Here is a 17458-nt window from a genome sequence, read left to right on the forward strand (position 1 = left end):
TTTGACTGAAGTTTGCATACGTCATTCGCAGCTGTTATTACCAATACGCATGCGCCAAATTCCAAGCGGCACGTATAAAGCAAAGATAAAAGTGCCAAAAGGAACGTGAGTTTACACATTTATTAAGTCTTGCTCTGAAATAGCGATTTATATAGTTCAAAAACGTTTTTGTCCCGTAGCTGAACCGTTGTAAGTAATAAGTGAGGCAAATGTATCGACGAACTCACAATGCTATAACTTTAGCAAGCCCGTTCGAACGAGAAAGCGAGCGTGAAGCTTCGATGGCGCTGTGGTGGTGGTCGTTGTAGAGAGAACATATTGACTTAATTCTGCCGTCCTCCGTGGGAATTGGAGGTGGTCGAACTCCTGTGCCCGCCGAGAGCGCTGCATGGAGGCTGCGCTGAAGAATTTGTCGAGTACAGTCGAGCTGCTGGCTGTGGCGGCGCGGAGCGGTGACGTACGTCTCTGGGACCGACAGTATCTTACTCGGGCTTTTCACTGGGCCTGCTACTGCGAGCATCTTTTCTCCAAGTTCCACCAGAACCCCAAAATAAGAGGGCTCATGGAAATACAAGTACAGCATGCTAATAGCAATTTGAGAGCAGTCTACGGAGATTATACTGACCTCTCCTTTTTGGACCTGTCACAGTGCCAGCACCTATTGCTTACAGCACTCTTAAAGAACCCCAATCTCCCCATCTCCATTATGAAGATACTCTTTGACACCACAAAGCCAGCACACTGCAAACCAGGAGAGTATCAGGAAGTCACTGGGATTTGCGGTAACATCGTTCAATGCAAATCCGCTATTCAAATTTTAAGTCCCATCACGGGACACACAAGCGCCGGTGCCGAGGCCCAAGCCGCCTTGTTGACAGAGAGGCTTCACGCCCTGCTGAGCCCAGGCGGTGAAACTCGCCGGGCGCAGCAATTTCTTGACTCTGTTCTCCAGGGATGCAAAGAAGCAGAACATTTGTGTCTGGTCCTCACTGCTGTTCTGCTGACTGGAGAAAATGCACATGCACGAAGCGCTTCAGTGGATTTTCTCCTCGACTGGCTCCAGCAAAAACACAGCCTGCTGCAGCACATGTGCCTCACACTGCCTACATCTCGTCTTAAAGACTTGGCCAAAGAAAATGTTAAATTTAGGGACATGTACGGTGGTGTCCTCAAAAAATGGGCTGCTGATATGGAGTACTGCTTGGACGATGGCAAATGGGTGCAAAGCGGCACAAGACCAAAAGTGTCTTTTCAGGGAGTGGTTGAGCACTTTGTTGTTTTGTTTGAAGGGTGTCCCACTCTATGGACAACTGTAGAAAGAGAGCTGACTGATTTGAAGATATCAGATGGAGACTTCGATGTCAGAGGATTAAGTGTGTGGGGAGATCTCTTAGCAGAAATACAAAAGCGTCTTGATAAATAGGTTCAGAAATGCATGTTGCCACATATTTATTCTAAAATCTTAATGAAGTATTCAGCCGTTTTAAAGACTGCTGTTTCTACTCTGTCAAATGTTAATCAAATTAATGGTAAATGATGTGAGAATTAAACCAGTTTTTTTTAAGTTTGTCCTTTTCTGCATAAACTAATACACCACAATTGGTAAAGGCATTACTACACCTGCACATACAAAGTAAAACCTAGTAACCAAATTATTGTTACAAAAACAGTATCTAAGGTATGTTTATAGCGCAGGTCTTAATGCACAAATCTGATTTTTCTGGCGTGCCCGTTCTGTCTGCATTTTTCCGTTGAGACCGTAAATGTAGTACGCATGCACACTAACTCGCAGTCCGACATGCATTGAGAAAACTGAAAACAAATTACTACACATGCTGGCTCTATGCCATTCTAGGGCGATCATTTTTTTATTTCCAAAAAGAGGACACAAATGACAGACATAAATTATCCCCGTTTAGTCTCATATTCAAAGTATATTTTGATAGTACGCATGGACGCACTGTGCGTGCATGACACACACACATACTGTCAGTTTGTCCTGACTCTCCGCCATATAAGCAATATTGAAATACTGTACTACTCATTCGGCACACAGAAAGAAAACTGCATTCCCAGGCTTATCCCGCCCAATTTAATTTTTGATGACTGTTGTCAAGCCCGCCTCCTCCTAAAAGCCGAGTTCAAGCTAGGCCATGGACTTCATAATACTTGACAGGACACGGGATAATGGGCGATCCTTAGGGGGCCTATTTTCAGAAACTTCAAATATTTTCAAAACCAAAGCTGCTACTGACCTAAAACCAAAACAGGCACCTACCTTACCCATATATGGGTCTCCGTGAGCAGCGGCATAAAAAAATTCAAAGTCCTTCCCCTATAAAATCCCGATTAATTATATTTTTATATAAGTATAACAAAACCTAAAATGGCTATAAAATTCTCAGATTTTACACTAGATGCACAAAAATCACCAAATGCAGAGATAATCACCTATATTTTCTGGATCAATAGCAATATTAAACATATAAGTTTTTGCCCAAAATAGCAACTTAATTTTTTTTTTTTTTTTTTTTTTTACTGCAAGTTTTCAACAGAATCACTCGTTTTTCACATCAGACACTTAATACTTGAGGAAAACATGCAGAATAAACTATTAATAATATATAGATAGATTATTAATAGACTGTATACACAATCACAACTTATTATACAATATAATATAATAGAATCGCCCTTTATTGTATACAATTAAATTTTGGAGCATTTCCCTTTACTGTGCATTGTAAATAAAAATCTCAAAAGTGACTAGCAAGTATAAAATCTAAATAAATATAAAATGCGTATGAGATAGTCGTATGTTCAGGCAGTGCAAATAATCGATGTGAATGAGCAGCAATTTGAAAGTTAATGCTTTCAATATTTTAGGTGAGAAAGTATTCAACATAGAATATGCATGCAAATGAATATTGGATATGAATCTTGTGTTTTCCGGTCAGCTTCCTCGACTTGTACAAGTCTGTTCCTCGCCATCTCCTTTCTGCTGGTCTGCCACTCTAAGGCCTTGTACGTCCTCGCTTCGGAAGTCAAATCCTTGGAGAAGTTCGCACCAAAACACTTGAATAGGGACCTCCAGGAACTCCAGCAGGTGCTCTTGTGCTTCCTGCGCATCAGGGAGTCCCACAGCGACATTCTGAAGGACGCCATGTGGGCCATTCTCTGGAACATCTCCCTGTGTGTCCCTGTGTTCCTCCTTGCCCGTGCGACCGTGTTGGGGTCCACCATGATAAGCCCGACGCTCTGCTTCTCGATCGAAGAGCGCGCCAGCACCTTCTGGGTCAACTTGTAGCCGGCCATGACACTTTTAGTTCTCCCACCTGGCCAGCACTTTCCGGCTCGAGAATCGGGCCGGCCTCATTCTCTGAGGCTCCTAAAAAACATGTTTGTTTTAGAAAGATAGGTGTTTTGATGAATCTTTTTTATAAAGTGAATAATGCTGGCCACTTACCCCAGCCCCAGGACACCTGGGCAGCACCATACAGCCGTTGTTGTAGAAGCTGCTGTAGATCTTCTTCCAAAGGTGCATGGGGTCAAAGTCGATGAAGATCTGCTTGTTGCCATCGGTGTAGGGGTTAGTGTGGGACCATGGTGTTTTACTGAAAGTTATTAGATTGAAATATTACATAAAATAAAACACGTAAAAGCTGATTGTTTTTAAATATGGACGCAGAAATGTCTAAAATAAAATCTAGAGATACAAAATCCAACATGGCTGCCGTAGCAAAAAAAAAACATGTTTACGTTGAAATTCTTGTGAATAAATGCTTCAATCACTGAATTCTTTATAGATATGGACGTAAAACAGTCTCGATTCTTGGTTAAAAGCAAAAGAAACCGTGCAGGTAGCATGTATTTTACGTAAATATGGCGAAAGTGCAGCTCGATCTTTAAGTCTCCTCCGTGTGTAAACAAAGAAGACAATTATTGCAAATAAATGTTTCAATCACTGAATTCTTTATAGATATGGACGTAAAACAGTCTCGATTCTTGGTCTAAAGCAAAAGAAACCGTGCAGGAAGCATTTACTTCACGTAAAAATGGCTCGTCTTTTTCACTCTGGCACTGCCTTACCACAAGTCCATAGCAACGAGGTTTTTACGTTGAACCTCTTGTGAATAAATGCTTAAATCCCTGGATTCTTTATAAATATGGGCGTAAAACAGTCTCGATTCTTGGTTAAAAGCAAAACAAACCGGCAGTTTTTGTGAAGCTAGTGCGTTAGCTTTGTTATAATGAATGGCGTTTTCCATTCAAAATTCTTGTGAATAAATGCTTAAATCACTCAATTCTTTATAGATATGGACGTAAAACAGTCTCGATTCTTGGTTAAAAGCAAAAACCGGGCAGTTATTTTACATAAATTTGTCGAAGAATGAAGCCAATGGCTCCGATTGATTTTTTTTTTCACCACGTTTTAAAATGCATGCATTGTACGAAAAATATAATAATTACCTTGAATCCTCGAACAAATCACTCCTGAGACAATCCTTGTTGTTAGTATGCAGTCCAGATTTTGTACATTTTGAATGTAATTTCACCTGATTGTTCAAATGTATGTGTGAGAGTCATTCCCATCGACTTGAAATGAAGTTGACTCACACAGCCCCCCACGGGCCCGCCGGTGCGCGGGCCATACGGCAAATGTCCTGTCAATTATTACGAAGTCCGTGGCTAGGCGCTAACACCAATGTACAGCTCCATCGCTGCCGTCCTCCGTGCCTCCCACACTTTGCTGACGTAATTGGTGCATGAATTCTGATTTGGGAGACTTGACAGTTCAGACCACAGCCACATTCTGGAAAAATGTGGCCCAGATCAGTTTTTAACCACATGCAAACGTGACCTAGATCGGATTTGAAATGCTCCACTTTTATGTGAACTGTTCCGTTCAGATCGTCAAGTTAATGCCTCACATGAGTCGGAAAAACACGAAAAAATCGGATTTGTGCATTAAGGCCTGCGGTATGAACCTAGCCCAATAGACAAGTTAAATGTGGTTGTAGTGTACAATATAAAAGGACTCTGAATCATACTGTGCAATATTTATTATTCTCTTGAAATAATTTACCATGCAAAATATATGAATTTGTGTCACTCGCTCACACAGATCATTAATTCACCAACTATGTAACAACACATTTTGGGTCATGTACACCACAGTTCTTAATATTCGGGCCTGCATGACTCAGAATTTTACGTCTACGCATGTGGCTGCCAAATCTTTATGAGGTTAAACAAATTGTGATTTATGACCACTTTCAATAAAATATTATGTGCCACACAAACCTGTGTGGATGGAAGGAATTACAATTACCATCCAAATAAAGTCATTATTGAATCCGGGGTTCATTTGAACACCTCACCCCCGCCCGTCCTTAAACCTTGATGTGTGATTGCACGTTAGCTCCAGCGATAAAGAAAAGAGTGATTTTGAACATTCAGGTTAAAAGAATCATGTTGTCAACCTGTGTTCCAATTTGGTCACATGACATTTCATGAACCACAAGCATTGCTGGCTCTGTGCCAGTCAGGTGTCTTGAATACTAATTCACACATGGCTACCTATAGGCTAGAAAACCACTGTGGCAAGGGATCAATTAGCCACATCCTGTGTGTGTTCAATCAAAGACTGCACAATAGCTTGTGCACGCCACACCGAAGGATTAGAAGGCCCCGCCATGGCGTGCATGCAAACACCAACACGGCCACGGCTCGTTTAACACACCGTGAAAGCAATTCACACCGTGACAAGGGTCACAGAGTACTGGTCCATGTGTACACAAGCAATTTATTTCCGAGGCGGGAGGAACATATGTGGCTGACAAAAAAGCGAAGCGCCCATGATTAAATGGACCTCGTCTGCTCCTCTGTTGTAAAAACATGCCAATGATCTCAATTGGATTTTAGCACACCAAAACCAATTATTAATTCTGCAAGGCCAATTTCTACATTGCATAGTTAACATTCAGCCTTTGGGACTGGCAGTATTTTTCACAGCCTCGCACATCGGATTCACAGTGGAAATGTAACCAAGGTGATGATTATTACTGGCAACCGTAGTTAAAAAGCAGCACACTTTGACTGATGTGAAAATAGGTATGATCCTTTATTATCCATCACAATGTTTTAACATGTTCGCTCCCCTCAAATATGGGTTAAGATTACCTTTTTTCTTGTAATGTAGCAGGACTCTGGCAGGAACTTAAACCCCCCCCCCCCGGTGACAGATTGTGGCATTGGGATTTTTGTGTGTGTGGTAGCAAGATCATTTTAAACCATGATCGCCTGTGTCTTGTTGCTTTTAAAAAATTTTGTATCGAATGTAAGTATTTCTAAATAATACTGCTAGTAGGGCTGGGCGATATGGCGTTAAAGGGTATGACAACACCTGGGGAAATGCTAATATTCCATCATTTATCTATAAACGCATGCCTTTTGGATTCATATCATGCCACTTCGTGTAATTACACACATCGCAACACCAAGGAAATGATAGAAATTTGGATCGATTGTCAAGCTAAAAGGACCCGCCCACGAGATCCCGGAAATCTAGCATATTGTGGTCGTGACGTCACTACGAGGAAACAACCGGCTCAGTGCTTAGTACGGAATGGCGGCGATGATAGCGGACAATTTTGTTTCTAGTTGCAGCGACGAATCCGACGCAACGAACATTCTTCTAATGGTGACGAGGAGAGTTATGAACCTTTCTTTGGTGTTTTGGGTTATCAATTTCAGCCCAAACGAAAGCCAATGCAGCCTGATGAAAGGATTATTGAGAGGAGCAATCACACTGATGAAACACCGGCAACATCGGCTGGGAAACATCGAATGGTTTGTTTTGCATTTCTTTTTGTGAAGCTGATACACCGTGACCGCAACATAATGTAATTAGGCATGTGCCGGTTACCGGTTTCACGGTTCACCATGGTGTGAAAATGTCGCGGTTTCAAAACCACTAAAATTTTCCGTCAGACCGTAGTACGGTATTCGCTATTTTTCATGTGTCAAAAATGCAGCCAGAAGTGGCTTGGCGCGGCAGCGCTCACCCCCTCCCGTTTGTTGCTGTGTGTGAAAGTGATGCTATCGGCTAGACAGCCATTGAACCCAAAAACAAATACTCCAAACATTAGGCGTACTTTTCTTCAATTTATTGAGCTCTCAAATCATGGTAAGTGGAATATACAAAATGAATACATTGTACAATTGTATTTTTCCATGTGTGAGTAGCTTCAACAGATTAGCACCATGAAAAGTTCGCCAAAAACAAAACACACATTTTCCTTTCAAATTCAATAAACAAACTAACTAAAAGCTTACAAAGACGAATGTTAGCCTAGGCTTAGCTGGGAGAGCAACTTCGTCGAGTGTTACAGCCGCAGAGTGAGAAAACAAGCTTGATTCGCTTGAATGAAGGGAAAAAGGGAATAGCATCAAAGATCGCTAATTGCGAAAGATGCTCTTGCCCTAAGCACAAATTCACGTTCGCTGGATCAAGGAGATGTCTCACTCCCAATGTTTTTTTGTTTGTTTGTTTAGATGAAACCTTTCCACAACAATATTTACACTTTAAACTAACTTATACATTTTTAACTTATTAACTTATTAATTCTTTGTTTTTTAACACATAGGCATGACATCATGTAGACTAGAGCTGACACAGTGGTTGAAAATGGCGAAACTTCACTTGAGCTTTTCCACCCTCAAAAAAGTCATGCAGTAGATTTTAAAAAATTTTTTATTCAGAAGTGTTTTTACTTTTTCATGGAAATTATTTTGTTCTTGGCCTAATCTTGAGCAACTTGAGCTGTGGCTGTGGGTATAGTCTATAAGTTATATTTATTTTAATTTTATTGAAAATATTTATTTATTTATTTGTTTTTGATAATTTATTTTAAAAATATATTCATGTTCCAATTTGCAACTATGTTCTGAAAAATGTAAAAAAAAATCCTGTTCAATGTAAAAAAAATATATATTTTTTTAACCCATACATCTCAAAATAACACATTTTGGAGATATAATTGCAATACCGTGAAACCGCGGTATTTTTGCCCACGGTTATCGTACCGTCAAGATCTCATACCGGCACATGCCTAAATGTAATGTATAGAATAATTATCATTTATAGTGCTATCATAGGTTTTCGCTCTGCCAACAGACACAAATATGAATGGGATTCGAGGATTTGTTCTATATATTTTACGAGCGATAATTTATACACGTATCCAGTCCTATATCCAATGCGTGATATGTTTTTATTATAAAAGAGTACTCACTCTGGCCATTTTGAGCTTGGCTACTCCGCTCCTTTGGTTAGCCTGGGGTTGTCTCATCAGAGCCAGTCGTCCTCTTTTTTGATATCGCAGGACATTTAGGTGGTTGCGCGTGTATGGTGGCTGCTTTCATCAGCAATTTCTTAGCAAAACCTGATTTCATTTGTCCATAGTTCGAATAGCTTTCAGGTGTAAAATGCGCACCACACAAAACCGTGCCGGAGGCTGGGTCTGCAAAATTAGCCCTCTTAGCATGAACGAACTTTACTCATTGTCTGCGTAGTCCAGCTCTTTTTCTCGTGTTCGGGAACTCATGGGTACTCAATTGCGACAAATGGCTATTTGTAGACCACATAGCATGACAGGTTTGAACCATTTTAGCGATTTTTTGATAAAACACGAACGCAACTCTCTCGTCGATAAACAACGATGGCACCTGCCTCGACCTTTTGTTTCCTTGTTATGACGTCTCCGCCCCATTCGGCTGTTTCCGGAATACTTTCGGAAATGTTCGTAATTTTCGATCTATTTTCGATAATTGCTCATGAATGCGATTTATTTTTTTGTTAACATTATTAATATTTGTTATCTTGCCACATAGCGGTTCTATTGATATCTCACAGTCTCTTAGTGTTTTCATACCCTTTAAGTACGTATCACGATAGATTGAGCAGATTCACCTCGATAACGATAAATGACGATAAATTCGCCCAAGCGGACTGTTATATAATTTGAAAATTTGAATCAATATTTACCAGCTTTCAATTGAACAATTGCACATGCAGTCTAAACATTAAGTATTAAAAAAAAAATCTTGTAAACAATAAGAATTCTAGTGTGAACATTTATCACAGCTTGTATGACTTGAAAAATGTACAACATTATAAAAATCAATATGACGACTGTGCAAACATGTCATTCTAACACAAATGACTTGCAGCTTTAACAGTACACTTCAGACAACTTATTGGTAATGGCTGCTGTGACATAATTATTCAACACAAGTGTTTACGTCAAGGTTTCAGGGTTTTTTGTCCCATCCATCCATTATCTTCCGCTTGTTCCGGGGTCGGGTCGCGGGGGCAGCAGCTTTAAAAGGGAAGCCCAGACTTCCCTCTCCCCAGCCACTTCAACAAGCTCCTCCGGCGGGATCCCAAGGCGTTCCCAGGCCAGCCGAGAGACATAGTCTCTCCAGCGTGTCCTGGGTCGTCCCCGGGGCCTCCCGCCGGTTTTTTTTCCCCCGAAACATTTTTTAATACATGCCCCCCTCCACACAGACACAACCAGATTAAAGCTGTATTTCTCTGATGCCAATGAAACATTTAAGGTTTTATGATGGCAGAATAAAGCAAACACATACAGAAAAATAGCTGTGGCCATTAAACTGTCATATTATATATAGGCTTCACTGTTTGATTATACGTTATGCTGAGTGCTTTACCATCATGAAAGCTTTCAGAGAAATCACACAGAGATGCCAAGTAACGCGACATAATGATTGCTACATGAAGTCCGTGCCCAGTCCACTCATTAATTTCAGCCGTTTCGACAAGGTTAGAGCCGCTATCCAACTCTTTCACGTTCATTTGTAGCCGCTGTTAGCTGCTAGCGTTAGCCTGTGGCTTGGCTACCAGAAGAAAGCACTGAAAGCATCCTCTCCTGAAATCGTGAGAACCAGGGAGGACAGCGGGTGAAAGCCCGTCTGGAACCCGCCAAGAGTTTACTTAATGTCGGGTGAAAGTTTGGCGAAGCTAACTTAAGCGCGACTCCATCCCGTTCACTTGTAGCGTTAGCCTACCGGGCTTCTGTTTGTTTGGCCTCCTGAAAACCACGTGACTCCATACATAAGCACACTGTCTGCTTTCTTAAAGGGGAATGAACACAGCCGAACAACAGAGAGTCAAAGCGGGATGAAAAGACTATATTTTCTTGTTTTATTAAATTACCGAATTTGCCGACATGGTCAAAATTACGTCGGTCATCGTGAAGAATTTCGGTGACGGTAAATTTTCGGTTTACCCCCCTGCTCTAACTGCTACCCAATTTTTATCTGCAAATTTCCACAAAGTTCAAATCCAGGGGTGTGAAAATCATCTTTATCGCAGGCCATATCGTAGTTAGGGTTTCTCCGGGGGACTATTATGGCAGGGAAGTAGGGTTGCCACAGTGTAGAAAATAATTGACATCTGAGTGTTTATTAAATGAATTTTGATAGTCAACAAATCATTTAGCGGCAGTTTGTTGACCTAAATATGGTCCAAGTGGTCTTTTTTTTTTTAGCATTTTTATAGAAAATATGTTCTCACTTATTCTTTTGTTTTTGTATTTATTTACATTTATTTAATTAAATTATTATTATAATATTTTTAATTTTTTCCTCCTTGTTAATTAAAAAAAAAAAAAAAAGGTCTTTCAGGGATAGACAACACCTCAGTCTTTTGTGACAGAGCAGACAGAATCTTGTTTAATGACGTGAAAAGATAGCATTTCATTTTACTAACACGTAATGGCGGAAAAAACCAGAAATACAAGCCAATACATGTAGTCCCCGGGTTACGACATACCGGACTTTTATGATTTTGAATTTTTGGCACAAGTCCTACTTCGCCATTTTATCTCCAGTCGTTTTTTGTTTTTGTTTTGTTTTTAAGTTGCGTAACAGTGTCTTGTCCGCCATTTTTTTAACTTTTATTGATATGACATACATGTTTTGGATTGTTATTTTGAAATATAGGGCGCATTTAGGGGTACTTAAAGGGTTAATTTCCACTTGCGTTGAAATTCGTGTTACGTCGCGAGCGTAGGAACAGAACTCGTTCGTAACCCGGGGACTAACTGTAGTTCCTGAAAGTAGGCCAAATAGCTGTTGTTAGATATTTTTAAATACCAGTACTATTTAGCCGTTTAAATGCGGGTATCTCACTGTCCCTTATCCCACCTAAAAAAACGTATATATTCTTTCTTTTTAATTTTTTTTTTTCATTTTTAAATTTTTTTTTTTTACTAATAAAAAACATTTTCAACATTTTTTTTCATATTTTTTTCTGTTAATAAATGTTTTTTTTATATATACTGTATTTAGAAAAATGTTTATTTTTACATTCAGAAAAACGTTTATTTATTTATTTTATAAATGTTGAAAAACATGAAGTCATTGCACATTATTCACTTTTGTAGGCCACATAAAACGACGTGGCCTGGCCCACGGGCCAATTCCACATCTGTCGCCATTAGAGTATTTTGATTGTAATTTTACATTTCTGGAAGCAGTTTGACAACTTTGTTTGTGGACTAAAGTGACCTGGATGAGGGAAAAAAACGCACGCATGTCTCCATTTTCTTTAATCACAAAAATAGAAAAAATATTAGTTCTTATTCGATTACTCCAACTCAAGTGTACTCAGAGGAAATGTTACTACCCCCAGCTGCTGTGAGGTTTTGTGCCGGCGTGCTCTGTCTGTAGAGGTGGTGAGGGATAGCATTCATTAAAGGTCGGATCCAGCTCCCATCTGGTGGTTTGAATAGGGGTGCGTCGGATGGGGGTGTTGAGGGTTTAGAGCCCTCCCTTGGCACGTGCCTAAGCCGCTCCATCGCTGGCCTCGTCTGGCCCCAACAGTGACAGATCACAGAAGCAGGCTTTGAGGGGTGGTGTGAGTGCGGGCAGGGGGGCCACGCTTCACACCTGTGCCCCATATTGAAGCTCATCGAGCATGGAGGGGAGGGTACTGAGTCATTGGAGGTTGCACATGAAGCTTTTTTCAGGAACATTTACAAAACATGCCTAGTCAGACTCCCCTATGCTGTGCTTTCATCAACACACTTTGTGCACACATTAAACTGCAGTGCAATTTGAGCTGTTTCATTGTAGTTGGATGGAGTCCGCATTGGCTGCCATTGACAGTGCTAGACGTCAAATCGATTTCATCTGTGATTATTAACGGTCAGCCCTCCCATACAAAATGGACTGGACGTCTATCGCCGTCGATGGTAGCCAATGAGTTAATCTTTTTAGTCTAATGTAATTCTTTGTACTGTTTTAAAGGTCTATGATGAATGTAGAAGCATCTTCCGGAAGGTTAACTTTGGAGGGACTAAAAGGTAGGTCATGTTTCTTAGTCAACCAAAATAACACTTTATCGGGCAATCATTTAACTTATTGGCTGCCATTGGCGATGTGTGACGTCCGATTCATTTTTACTGGGAGAGGCTAGTAGTGAATGATCAGTGCCAGCCCTAAGTCAAAATGGATTAGACTCCTAATGCCGTCAATATCCGTGAAAAATAAGCATGTAGGTCCTCATGTTTTAAATGTGATGGATGTCTATTATTGTCACTGGCAGACAATAAATTAAATATTATCATATTAAATAATTTAAAAAAAATCTTTACAGGGTGATATAGGCTTATTTGTATCTCTATTAACATATTATTTATAATTTTATTTTCTAATTAAAAATTGGGTAAAAATGTTTTTAAAAATACAATAAAGATTGATAATAGCAAAAAAATATTATTAATTGGCCTATATATTTTTTTGTTACCAAAACTAATCACACACACTATAAAGGGTTGGATTTTTCAATATTTGTATTATGTCAGGCATACACAAATTATGTTTTTATGTGATAAAAAACTATTAGCCACACAGTTATGTTATGTCAATACAATTGCGCTCAAACGCAAATCATTTCTGAGTTCACATGTTGTCAAAAAATGTAGCTTTTCTGAATGTACGTTTTCTTATCAATGACTGCCACAAAAAATAGAAGTCAAACACAAGATTATGAATCCAAAATAACATTTTAAGTCAGGTCATATTATGAATGTATTTCACAAAAGTCACATTTGAAACATGTTTATTACAAATAAACCTCAGCATTATCTACACTTTTGATCCCCCAAGTGCTTCACCAGCAAATAGGTTATCTTGTAAAAATCTTATCAGCCTCTCATCTCTTTGTCTCTGTGTGTGATACCAATGTGAGCACACTGCAGAGAAGAGAGCTATGAAACTGTCATCCTAATGCCGTACAGGGGAGGGGGGCTGGATAGACTTGTGATAGATGATCTCACGTTCAAACTACAGGGCCAGTTCTGTGGAGGATGACTAAGAAATAACACGTTAGATGTCCTAATATCCGAGGGGAAATAATGTCATAAGCAGCTCTAAAAATGTAACCCTCATATAAAGATATTCATTAAAAACTCCCTGCTGCATTATAGGTACCCAGTTTGGTATCTATTAATCTTTCAGTAGGATGAAAAAGCAAGCGCAGATGAAAGAAAGCTTAAAATGAGCAACTTGCTGCTCTGAGCAAAGTCAGCTTTGCATATCGCACTCAAGAATCTCTTCTTGTAAGAACACTGTTAGGATCTTAGAATGACTCTTCAAGCCTGTGTCATTTACAAAATATTGACTACCGCATCCTTTTGGGTGTGTGTGTAAGACGTTAATATATGTAAAAGGGATTGATTTGGTCTCCAAGCATCTAGCCATTACTGTTTTATTAATGGAAGGACGCAATTCAATTACCCTGAGGTGGTTTAACACCACACGTGATAGGCTCATAAAGCACCGATTACTCCAATGTTTCGTTTGGAATTTGGGCTCCAATTACAGGCAGTGACTTGATGTGGATTATTAATAAATGAATGGCTACGCTGGCAGCATTGTGGTGAAGTGGCAGGGTACAATTTGGCAAAAGGAGCTAGACCAGCAGGATAATTGCATGCAGGCAGGCTCCCTGGAGAGGGATGCGAGCCTGTCATCAAACACTCATTCGGTCGGGGCCTCATCCCATTACAGTCCCCCAGGAGCCAAACTGCACCTGCCCCACATGCCGACAATAACCCATCCGCTTGCCCTCTCACTATTTCACAACAGCCACATGAACATGACGCCGCACAAAGTCCACAATGTGATTCCAGGCAGTGAAAACCCTGACTCCAGATTGAGTCCAATTACAGTGCATCTAATGGCTAACAAGCTTGTCATCGGGGCGACAGCCATGACTGCTCTGACTGGTGTGGCAGGAAGAGAAACACGTTCCACACCACTGCTGACTCAATTGGGTTTTCTGTCAAATTAACACAAGTTGAGGAGGAGGGCGGCAGTGAGTGCTGATGGCGTTTACACTCCACCACCCCCTCCTCAGTCGAAGAGGCGATTATCCGAGGAGAAACTGAGATTTACTGTAATTGCTTACTGTTTGCATAGAGCTGCTTCTTGTGATCAGACAGCACAGTAAACATGAACGTGATTTGAGCACTGCTTTCAAGCTCAGAGTAAGATATTGCACACCAAGCAACATTGTGATATCTAATAAAATGAGAGAACGGCTCCGAATCAGGTAGATTTATGATTTGTTATTAACTAATTCTCTATCATTGCCAGCCCTCTCAGTTGTGAATATTATATTCCCTATACTTTGCTCTTGTATTGAACATTTAATATTGTAATTGAGAAAAGTGATGTTCCATTCATAATGCCATCAAATCCTTGTTTGCGCAGGAAAGAGGGGGCAATGATTCACGGGAGTGGATAGAAGCCATTTTTGCTATGAATTATTTACCACCTCAATCGTTCTCCTGGGTCGGCTGTCGGGTTGGGCCGGGCACTAATATGGTGTTTGACTGAACACAAAAGACTTCCTTCCATTCATTTTTCCAAGCGCACAATAACAAAACTGTCAATTGATACATTTTCTGTTTACCAAACATTTGTCATATTTTGGGGATTCAAAGCAAAGAAATTGGATATGGCCCATAGAGAGTGATTCCTTTGCTTGTGCCCAAAAAATTCATCATAGCCATTTGGCTAATAATCATTCTATGTCGTGTGTATAGTCACATGCATAACACAGCCTATTAGGTGATACTGGAATAATGAAGTGGACAAAGCAATTTTGCAGCTTGCTGTAAGACTGTCCCAAAACTATATACCTAGCAATGGCTTATTATACTATACCAAGACAAAACCATGACAATATTGAAGCACTTTTACCGCATTGGCTGCCATTATAACAATAGATTCATTCGTTGGGAAAAGCTAACCGATGTAAATGTAAAATAAATTTTGAAGTAAAGCAAGCAATCATATTTCAGTACCATATACAGTCTATGTACACACACTGTTAGGAGTGCACAAAGTGTTCGGGAGTTTGCATGTCACACTATTCACGTTATATGATTGGCTGAGGAATGCCCTCATGCAGGGCCGTTCCTGACCAATTTGGTGCCCTAGGCAACACATTTGTTGCCCCCCCCCCCCCCCCCCCATTTTCACCACATATTTAAACACTCACACTGAAAAAGCACACTATCTCTTTGTAATTTATTATATAAAAAAGACAACGAACAAGTGCATAAATTAAAAGAAAAATGCTGTAATAACTATTCAAAAGCACCAATAAAAAACACTTTAAAAACAAATGCATTTAAAAAATTAAGAATTGTTATTACAATATGATTAACACACACCCACACAAACCTATATAAAAACACACAGAACACTTTAAAACCTTTTTGTTTCAGCTTGACCTATAACCTTACTCACCTTGGCTTCACTGATGCAAAAGCATCTATTGCACTTTTATATGACAGTTGTTTTGGAAGGTGCACTTCTTTCCTGGACTTGGTGGGCTTGGACTTGGTGCTGATGTGGATAAAATCGCTGTAAAAGATGGCTCAGGATGTACAGAGGTAGAAGGAAAATATTTCAGAAGAGCATCTACAAAGAGAAGAAAGTGGAATGTTACATTATATTAGTCAAATAGCTGTTGATTGTGAAACCAGCATGACATAACCATAATAGCGCCTAAATTCTTGCAGCCTACAGTACCTGTCTATTGGATCCGGCCACTATCAGCGTAGTGAAAAGAAAATAAATCCTTGAAGCACGTCAACTACACAGGACTATCCAATTATAATGAATTAAATAATATATGATAGAAAAAAATTAATAAATTGAATATGTTTTTACATGAATTTGATCTCCATTTTAATGAATTAATGACACATTTAATAACAAAGGTTTGCATTTAAATCCGTGGCACTTTTAGTTCCCCATACCACAGAACTTTGAAATTATTAATTCCATATTTAATGGTGTATTTATTTAATTAACCCTGGCACTTTTAGGCAAGGCAAATTTATTTGAAAAGCACAATTTAACACAAGGTAAAAGTTGTTCACATCACAAGAAAATAAGCAAGACAATTTTAGTCTCCCAAACACTTTGTTCAAGTTTCTCTAAAATTGGAGGGGGAGTAAATTTAACTGAAACTAATCCACAGCTGGCTGAATACTGGAAATATTTCTAAAACAACAGCCTGGCTAATGATACAGTATAATTTTGCTTTAGCACTAAGTCATATAAGCTCTATGTCAATAACCGCTAGCTTGCAGTTGCGCTAAATCTACGTGCTTATGCTGTTGAAAAAAATCATCACAACAAACCTCTGTTTTTCTTCACGTCTTTGCTGTCTTCTTTCTTTTTCTTCTCGGTCCTGGAGGGCTTTTGTCTTTTCATGAAGTTGACATGTCACCGTAATGTCGCTCAATTGCGGATGCTAAAAATAGCACCTCCAGGTAGCTCGCTGGTCTGCTGGGTGGTGAGAGGGACTAGGGTCCGTAGTGAAATTATCGCATCACAGGAAAAAGTGAAACGGGCAGAAAGCACACTAGAAAAATGATTTCATTATTATTTAAAGACATTATGAACGGTTTTGTTGTTCTTTTGTTTTATTGTTTTGTATAATTTTTTGAATACTGCTATCATCAAATATTATTTGAATATTTTTCTTGACGCCTTTTTGGATGCTGCGGCGCCCCTAGGCGGTTGCCTAAATTGCCTTATGGGCGGCACGGGTCTGCCCTCATGGAAAAATGCCTGATTAAAAAATTGTTGTAAAGGTATCTGACCACATCAACACATCTTTTACAATCTAATACATTTTTTACAGGCTGATGGTCTGTCAAGTCGACACTCAGGTGATGGTTGTTGTTGTTGTTGTTATTCTTGTGCACACTGACGTTTCAGTCCTACTCCTCCTTCATTCATGAACTGATCGTCTTGAAACTTGGTAGCTATGTAACATAGGTATAGATATGTAGTCTATTAATATAAGTCTATCTATCTATCTATCTATCTATCTATCTATCTA

General features: G+C 39.6%; 2 protein-coding genes across 3 annotated transcripts in view; one reads left to right on the forward strand and one right to left on the reverse strand.

Annotated features, from left to right (window-relative positions):
• Window positions 1-8343, reverse strand: part of LOC130916339 (growth arrest-specific protein 2) — a 41758-nt gene extending 33415 nt beyond the window's left edge. Inside the window, exon 1 of one of the 2 annotated variants that reach the window (XM_057836996.1) lies at window positions 8298-8343. The gene's annotated coding sequence lies outside the window, so the exon portion shown is untranslated. Of the gene's footprint in view, window positions 1-227; window positions 420-8297 lie in introns of those variants that run through there. The other variant, XM_057836995.1, reaches the window with a different exon arrangement.
• Window positions 38-5072, forward strand: fancf (FA complementation group F). The gene has a single exon (XM_057836994.1). The coding sequence runs from the start codon at window positions 389-391 to the stop codon at window positions 1421-1423; it is 1035 nt and encodes a 344-aa protein (XP_057692977.1). The 5' UTR covers window positions 38-388; the 3' UTR covers window positions 1424-5072.
• Window positions 8344-17458: the final 9115 nt, after the last annotated feature.

This window comes from Corythoichthys intestinalis, chromosome 5 (genome assembly GCF_030265065.1).
Source record: "Corythoichthys intestinalis isolate RoL2023-P3 chromosome 5, ASM3026506v1, whole genome shotgun sequence".
NCBI classification, from domain to species: domain Eukaryota; kingdom Metazoa; phylum Chordata; class Actinopteri; order Syngnathiformes; family Syngnathidae; genus Corythoichthys; species Corythoichthys intestinalis.